The 8,624-nt window shown below is 41.4% G+C and overlaps 1 protein-coding gene across 3 annotated transcripts; it reads left to right on the plus strand.

Annotated features, from left to right (window-relative positions):
* Positions 1 to 2,861: 2,861 nt before the first annotated feature.
* Positions 2,862 to 8,242, plus strand: LOC149502748 (uncharacterized). Of its 3 annotated transcripts, none has more exons than XR_016323353.1 (2): positions 2,862 to 4,116; positions 7,618 to 8,242. XR_016323353.1 is itself a non-coding variant. In XM_089728888.1 (2 exons), the coding sequence occupies exons 1-2, from the start codon at positions 4,132 to 4,134 to the stop codon at positions 8,026 to 8,028; spliced, it is 2,259 nt and encodes a 752-aa protein (XP_089585014.1). In that variant the 5' UTR covers positions 4,124 to 4,131; the 3' UTR covers positions 8,029 to 8,222. The 3 variants fall into 3 exon arrangements, 2 of the variants coding, with proteins under 2 accessions (XP_089585014.1, XP_089585013.1); XM_089728888.1 differs by lacking the exon at positions 2,862 to 4,116 and adding an exon at positions 4,124 to 6,153 and having other exon boundaries at positions 7,792 to 8,222; XM_089728887.1 differs by lacking the exon at positions 2,862 to 4,116 and adding an exon at positions 4,877 to 6,153 and having other exon boundaries at positions 7,618 to 8,217.
* The last annotated feature ends 382 nt before the right edge of the window (positions 8,243 to 8,624 follow it).

Raw genomic sequence — 8,624 nt, forward strand, 5'->3', positions numbered from 1 at the left:
AACGGTCATGCGTTTTCGTCTGAACGATGGAACAGTCGCTATAGATCAATTAACCCACTGAGTTTCTCGCCGGATCTTCTCAGTGGGTTGCAATTCCGATGGTGGTAGATTCTGCGAAGTACGGTTCTTACTAGGGTTCGTGTTAGCAACAACATCAGGTTTGAGCCCTGTGAGCTCACCTACTCGCCCAATTACGCTGATATAGTCTCTCAAGACCGTCAGCTCAGGTAGGAAAAAAAATATTTATATACCTATATAGAGATGGTGGTATAAACAATTGTATATTATTAGCGTATGGACTAAGAGTCAGCAAGTTGAAGTGGCAGTGGGCTGGCCATATATGCCGTAGGACTGACGATCGCTGGAGCAGACGGGTCCTCGAGTGGAGACCGCGCAGCGGAAGACGTAACGTGGGACGCCTCCTGGCTAGGTGGTGCGATGACCCTCGCACGGTGGCCGGCAAGAAATGGATGAGGAGAGCCACAGACCGGGCTCAGTGGTGTGGATTGGGAGAGGCCTATGTCCAGCAGTGGACGACTGTGGGCTGTTCATGATGATGATGATGTACTTAGTCAATAAATACATTGTTTTACAATAATTAAATCGCAGAATAAAGGGTAAGTGAATAATAGTGTTTCAGAAAATATTTTAATACATTTGAGGTCGAGTCTAGTGTCACAAAGCTGCCTCAGTAATCACTTAAAGTCTTGTTTCAAGTTAGCCTGCACATTCACGACAAAAAAAAGTAAACACATTAATTTGCAAAGTTATATAATTTAGAACAATGAGTTACGACGCCATTTTGTATTCGTCCACCTGTGCACACAATACAAAAGTCAAGGTGTTGCAAAATATGTTTATGTATATTATTATTTTTTTTGTAAATTATCCTAGAGAAATTGAAAACAATATGGTACTCGAATAGTCGACTTGTATTGCACAGTTTTATTAGTCATAGAACCGTTGCGGCGTTTGAGATATTTCAATATACTAAGCATCCACATTACGAAATTAGTTAACAAAATAGTCATTTAGTTAGTCAAGACATCTTGTTATTGATAAAATTCAATAATTACATATTAAATTGACTGCGTAGTGACAGTTCGCACTGGAATATCAATTATTTACCATTTTAACTTCACAGTTATGATAGTTGTTTAGTGTTCTGTAGATAGGAGGTAGGATCTGGTGGTTGGATTTCTTGTGAGTCCACACGGGTAGGTACCACCGCCCTGCCTATATCTGCTGTGAAGCAGTAATGCGTTTCTATTTGATACCTACCCGTGCGGACTCGCAAGAAGTCCTACCATCAGTATGACAGGAGCGCGTCGTGAGCCAATTGGTACGTTCCTATTCTCTCTATTTCATTAGCAAAGCTGTGTGTTCCTGTTTTAAGGGCGGGGCATCGGTAATTCCATCGTCCAGGTGACACCGCCAACATCAGTGGGCCTGTGGAGTCATCTGAGGAGGGGCCACAATTCCGCAATGGGACAGAAGAGCCAGCTGATCAGTGAGCATTTCTCCCTAGACCCGGCAAACTGCAGGTACTTTGTCGGCAGATCTATTCTCTTCTTAAATTCTTTTTAGAGCGAGATAGAGAGCATTATCATAATTCTCCTGCCCTTCTCCGAGTCACCTGGGGTCGGCGCAACATATTTTCTCCTTCCATACTTCTCTATCATATACAATTTCCTCGTTCACTCCCCTCTTACACATATGGTCTTTCATGCATTCCATCCATCTCTTCATAAGTCTACCTCTTCCTCTATATCCTTCCACATTCATAGTTAACACTTACCAACCTCATTTTCATTTCGTCTCATCACATGTCCATACCATCTCAAACGCGCACTTCTCAGCTTCTCTGTCACAGGTGCCGCTTTCAGACTTCCTCTAACACATTCATTCCGTATTCTATCCATTCTCGTTACTCCACACATCCATCGCAACATTCGCATCTCTGCTGCATGCAATCGCCTTTAATCAGATAGAGAGCATTTGTTCGAGATCGTACTCGTATTACTGATGGACGAGTAGAGGACGATGATATGCAAATTTGCAGTCATGCGATTGGTCGTCCATATTGTTCCCCTTACCCCCACTCCTCGATTCGTGTAACACACACTATTTTTATTCATGCGAAAAAGTTCGAACAATAAACACCTTACTGGAGGAAAAATACGCCACAGACAAAACAGTTTTATTTTCTCGGAAACCAAATTCACCAAGCCTCTCAACCAGCAAACAAAATCGCAAGCCGCACCATTTTTTGGTCCTTCGAGCCGGATTCAAGATTCAGTGACCATTGGAATCATTGCAAGTGGCGGTAGTTATTTGCTGGAAGACGAAGACGCGCTGCTTTGGATGAATTTTGGACTACAGCCTACACAAAAGACAACTGGAGGCCAAGCGCACATCGGTATCGAAGTATTATTGGCTTTCATCGAATATCATACGCAATCCGGTGGGGTCAATCATTCCTTCATTCCATCACCTCCTGTTCTCTTTGTGTAATACTGTGCCAAAACTGATTTCAGTACGATTACCGCATAGAAGTTTCGAGTTTTCGCAGTTTACCGTCAATCACGAAGCTGGTGACGTTGCTAGCACCAGTGTTGTGGTTTTAGACTGCCTGACTAACTGTAAGTACATCTTTTTTCATTTACCACCAATATGCCAACTGATTCCGTTAAATCTCGTGATAAATCCCCCAACCTGCTAAGTGCAGAAAGTAATGATCTAGTTCGCGCCCTTGTTAAAAAACGTGGCATAATTAAATGCAGATTGACTAAATTTACAAACCATGTAACATCGCTAGAGGATAGTGACGAACGTGTCTTTAATAATGAAAGTCGTATAGATTTAAAGTTGAGAATTCAAGGTGCCGCTACTTTGTTTTCCGAATTTAACGACATTCAAACAAAGATTGAAGAAAATGTTTCTGAAAGTGAATTAGCGGGTCAGTGTGATCAACGAGAACTTTTTGAGAACAGTTACTATAGCACATTAGCTCACGCAGAATCTATGCTAAATAATGATGAGGTCATGAGCTGTTCCAAGTCTTGTCACAATTCTAATCGCGAAGCACCAGTAAAACTACCCACTATTTCCATGCCTACTTTCGACGGTGCCTATGAACACTGGCTTGAGTTCAGAGATACATTTACGTCGCTTGTTCATAATTGTAAAGATATTTCCAGTATACAAAAATTTCACTACTTAAAATCATGTCTAAAGGGTAATGCAGAACTAGTGATTCATTCCATCGAATTTTCTTCTGATAATTATGAGGTTGCATGGGAGTTGATATTAAATAGGTATAACAATTGTAGGCTGTTAGTGCACAACCACGTAAAGGCTTTGTTTACTCTTCCCACACTAGCCAAAGAATCTCCTATTTTAATTAGAAATTTAATCGACACTATTTTAAAGAATTTACGCGCACTAAAAATACTTGGTGAACCCACAGACAGTTGGGATACACTGATCAATTATATTATCGTGTCAAAATTAGATAGGATCAGTGAACGCGAATGGGAGACCCACAAGTGCACTTTATTCTCGAACGAAAGTAATTCTAAAAATACGATTAAGTTGGATGAATTAATTCGGTTTCTCAAACATCGCGCGGACATGTTGGAAACATTGAAGCTTTCACATAGTAAAGATACGACAGCAACAATCATTGAAAACAAAAAACAACATAAATATAACTATACAACACATTGCAATGTTTCCAGCAGCCCGAATAAGTCGTACGATCGTCAATTACGCGGTAAAGCACTGTGTGTTAAATGCAACGCGAATCATCCACTTTATTCTTGCAATAAGTTTATAGAAAGCGATTTAGAATCAAAGTTAAAACTTATACGGGTACATAATTTATGTAAGAATTGTTTACGTTCGGGACACACACTAAATAACTGCAGATTTGGGCCGTGTAGAAAATGCGACAAAAAACATAACTCGCTAATTCATAATGATAACTCTGCTAGTGACATATCGTTCCATGCTACAACGAGTACTGAAGGAGATAAAATAACCGATGATGTGCGAGTGCCTCGTGTGCCCGCGCCCGCGACCCCCGCTGCCTGCACTGACTCGCTTCGTATCCAGGTAAACAAATCACACATGCAAACACAATGCAATGAATCTGTAAGTGTGCAGTCTATTTTGTTATCCACGGCTGTTGTCGAAGTAGCCGATGTACATGGTACCTATCATAAAGCGCGAGCACTACTCGACAGCGGAAGCCAACGGTGCTTTATTTCAAAATCATTATGCCAATTATTAAATACGCAATTAATACAGTCCACAAACGAAGTACGAGGCGTAGGTGATACGGTCATACATTCTACTCAAGCTTGTAACATCGTTGTTAAGTCTTGCATCGATAATACGTTCACTACGCGCATTCATTGTTACGTGCTATCGAAAATCACAGCCTCGGTGCCCATCGTATGTCAATTAGGCGCGCAGTTCTGTATTCCAGACAACATACGGTTGGCCGATCCTGATTTTCTAGGTTCTAAACCCATTGACATCTTAATAGGCGCAGACCTGTTCTGGGATCTATTAGGAGAAGGAAAGATTCGACTACCTAATGGTCCGTACTTACAAAATACTAGCTTAGGTTGGATTATTTCTGGTCCAATTAACAATAGTTACACGCAAAAAAATACGCAAATACATTGCAATTTAACTAACGCCTTAGATACGCAACTTCGATTGTTCTGGGAGATCGAGGAATTACCTAAGATCAGAGACGCGCAGACTGAGGAAGAACGTGCATGCGAGGAACACTTCATTCGCACTACTACACGCAACAGCGAAGGGAGGTTTTGTGTGCGTATTCCGCTCAATCAGTCCCCTGAAGTCTTGGGCGATTCGTACACGCAAGCCGAGCGTCGGTTTTTAGCGTTAGAAAAACGACTGCAGCGCTCACCTGAGTATAAGCTTTTATATTCCAATTTTATGCAGGAATATCAGAGTTTGGGTCACATGACGCAGGTAGATTCCTATGAATCCCCGTGTTATTTTATGCCACATCACGGTGTGTTCCGTGAGCTCAGCACCACCACCAAGCTGCGAGTGGTGTTTGATGCTAGCGCACCATCCAGCTCCGGTAAGTCACTTAATGACTTGCAGTTGGTCGGTCCTCCTATACAGGGCGATCTTGTTTCAATTCTTCTCCGTTTTAGACAGCACAAGTACGTTGCATGCGCCGACGTGGAGAAGATGTACAGGCAATGTTTAGTAGACGAGGACCAACGCAGTTTGCAAATGATTTTGTGGCGTGACGAACCGTCGAAACCATTAAGGACATTTAAATTAAATACGGTGACATACGGAACCTCCTCCGCGCCTTTCTTAAGCGTTAGATGTTTAAAGCAATTAGCGGTCGAATCTTCTGACCCTGACGTCACGCGAGTCATACATGAAGATTTTTATGTCGATGATTATATAACCGGGCTGGACAATAAAGATAAATTAATACAATTATGTGATAAAACACAAAAGACACTTCAGGGTGGCTGTTTTCCACTGCGGAAGTGGATATTTAATTTTGCGCGCGATGATAACAGCCAATCACCCAATCAGTCAAAACTATTAACCCCAGTTGAAAATAATACACCTTCTAAAATCTTGGGCTTAGAATGGCGCAATCTAAGTGACGAATTTTATTTTAATAATATGCAAATTAATGTTAGTATGGAACCCATCACAAAACGGTCTATTTTATCTAACGTTTCTCAAATTTTCGACCCTCTAGGCTTACTAAGTCCCGTTATAATTGTTGCGAAGGTGCTTTTACAACAATTGTGGCTACTTAAAATCGGCTGGGACGACACAGTTCCCGATCATATAGCGCGAGTATGGAACCGGTTTGTTAATTCACTACAAGCGCTCGACACAATCCGTATACCTCGCCACGTTATAGGTGTGCAACGTATGTATATTGAACTGCATGTTTTTAGTGACGCGTCTCAGACAGCGTATGGCGCGTGCATTTATATTCGCACAGTTAGTATTGACTCGACTGTATCGGTGAGATTATTAATTTCAAAAACAAAGGTCGCGCCGCTGAAAACTTTAAGTATACCGCGTCTCGAACTTTGTGGAGCTTTATTGGGGGCTAGATTGTATGACAAGGTGCGTAATTCATTGCATTGGAAGTTTAATAACGTTGTTTTCTGGACGGATTCGAGTATAGTGTTAGGCTGGTTACACATGCCGCCTTATAGACTCAAGGTGTTTGTACAAAATAGGACTGCGGAAATTCATGAATTAACGCAAAACTTCCCTTGGCGTCACGTAAACGGCGAAAACAATCCTGCTGATCTTGCATCACGCGGTGTTAGCTTAGAAGATCTTTCTTCTTCTGTCTCATGGTGGGAGGGACCGGAATTTCTTAAAACTCATACCTTTTCTATAGAGAATCACAAAGATGCCGATTCATTCAAACATAGTGAGCTACCTGAAGTCAAATCAGTCGTTACAACTGCTGAAGTTTGCAATTCCTGTGAATCATCAGTGTTCCCCTTTCACAGATTTTCACAATTCAAACGTATGCGTCGCACGATGGCATTTGTATTAAGGTTCATACATAATAGTCGTTTTAAATATAACAAGCGCACATGTCATCTCAGTGTGGATGAATTAGATTATGCTGAAAAAACATTAGTACGACTATCTCAAATGGAATATTATCCGTCTGAATATGCACTGTTGTCTGGTAGCGGCCTGGTTAAGAGTAAAGGTCATTTGTCAAAATTAAATTTATTTTTAGACGATCAGAAAATAATGCGCGTAGGTGGTCGTTTAGTTAATTCTGATGAATTTACCTATGACAAAAAACATCCGATTTTGATTTCGAGCAAACACTATTTTGCTCTTCTACTATTTCGGCATGAGCATATTCAGCTTCTTCACGCGGCTCCGCAAGCGTTACTCTTTCATGTTCGCGAAACCTGGTGGCCTATAGGGGGTAGGAATTTAGCTCGCCAAGTAGTACACGGCTGTGTTACGTGTACGCGTATTAGAGGTACGACCCTTACCCCAATGATGGGCAACCTACCCAAAGAACGAATTACTCCTAGTTTACCGTTTGTTCGATGTGGAGTAGATTATGCTGGCCCAATACTCATACTGAACCGCAAAGGTAGGGGCGCAAAACCTGTAAAGGGTTATATTTGTTTATTTATTTGTTTCGTGACACGCGCAATTCACTTGGAGTTGGTAAGTGACCTCTCGAGTGAAGCTTACTTATTAACTTTAAAACGGTTTATCTCACGACGCGGTAAGCCTTCAGAAATATTTTCTGATAACGGTCGCAATTTTGTAGGTCTTATGAATGACTTCACCAACTTCTTACGCAGATGTAGTGGAGAGATTTTAGAATATGCCACTAGTCAAAGAATAAAATTTCGTTTTATTCCACCTTATTCCCCGCATTTTGGTGGTTTATGGGAAGCAGGTGTAAAATCATGCAAGCATCATCTTACTCGCATTGTAGGAAACGCGCACCTGACATTCGAAGAGTATAGCACAGTATTAGCGCAAATAGAAGCTGTTTTAAACTCTCGACCTTTGTCCCCTCTTTCCTCTGATCCACAGGATTTTTCACCGCTTACTCCAAGCCATTTCCTGATTGGTCGACCACTTACTGCTCCAGTCTGCGATGACGTACGCGATGTACCAATTAACCGCCTACAGCGATACCAGAGGTTGGAACTACTTCGTCAACAGTTTTGGAATCGATGGACTAAAGAATATATTTCTGAGCTGCAGGTGCGAGCGAAGTGGACCGTGAATAAAGATGAGTTGAAGCCCAATTCGTTAGTGGTGATAAAGGACAACAATCTTCCTCCGCTGAAGTGGCGCTTGGGACGTGTGGTTCGCACAATACCAGGTTCAGACGGCATTTCCCGAGTGGCTGACATACGGACGGCAGCGGGTGTGGTGAGACGCACCTTTTTGAAAATTTGTCCTCTCTTCCAAGATGTGGATGAAACGCAAGAACATTGAAAGCCACTGCTTCCAAGGCCGGGGGCATGTTCGAGATCGTACTCGTATTACTGATGGACGAGTAGAGGACGATGATATGCAAATTTGCAGTCATGCGATTGGTCGTCCATATTGTTCCCCTTACCCCCACTCCTCGATTCGTGTAACACACACTATTTTTATTCATGCGAAAAAGTTCGAACAATAAACACCTTACTGGAGGAAAAATACGCCACAGACAAAACAGTTTTATTTTCTCGGAAACCAAATTCACCAAGCCTCTCAACCAGCAAACAAAATCGCAAGCCGCACCAGCATTTTATATGACAATATTGGTATATCCAGCCCCAAAAAAATGCCAAAATGATTATCTATGAACACTTCTGGATATTGCTTATATTATGTATAAATAAATAGCAGCAATTTCCAATTCGGAATCTGAAATTCTATGAATACTGAAAATAAATGGGAATTGAAAAAAATGTAATCTCTCGTTTTGAACAAAAAGCTGCTAATTTTAAAAGTAAAAACTTTGAAACTCTACATAGAGTCACGTAGAGCTGTATAAGGTTCATTCTAAATTCTAAATATAATTGGACATCTGTCGTTTGTAGTAA

This window comes from Bombyx mandarina, chromosome 07 (assembly GCF_030267445.1).
Source record: "Bombyx mandarina strain Sakado chromosome 07, ASM3026744v2".
Taxonomy (NCBI): Eukaryota; Metazoa; Arthropoda; class Insecta; order Lepidoptera; family Bombycidae; genus Bombyx; species Bombyx mandarina.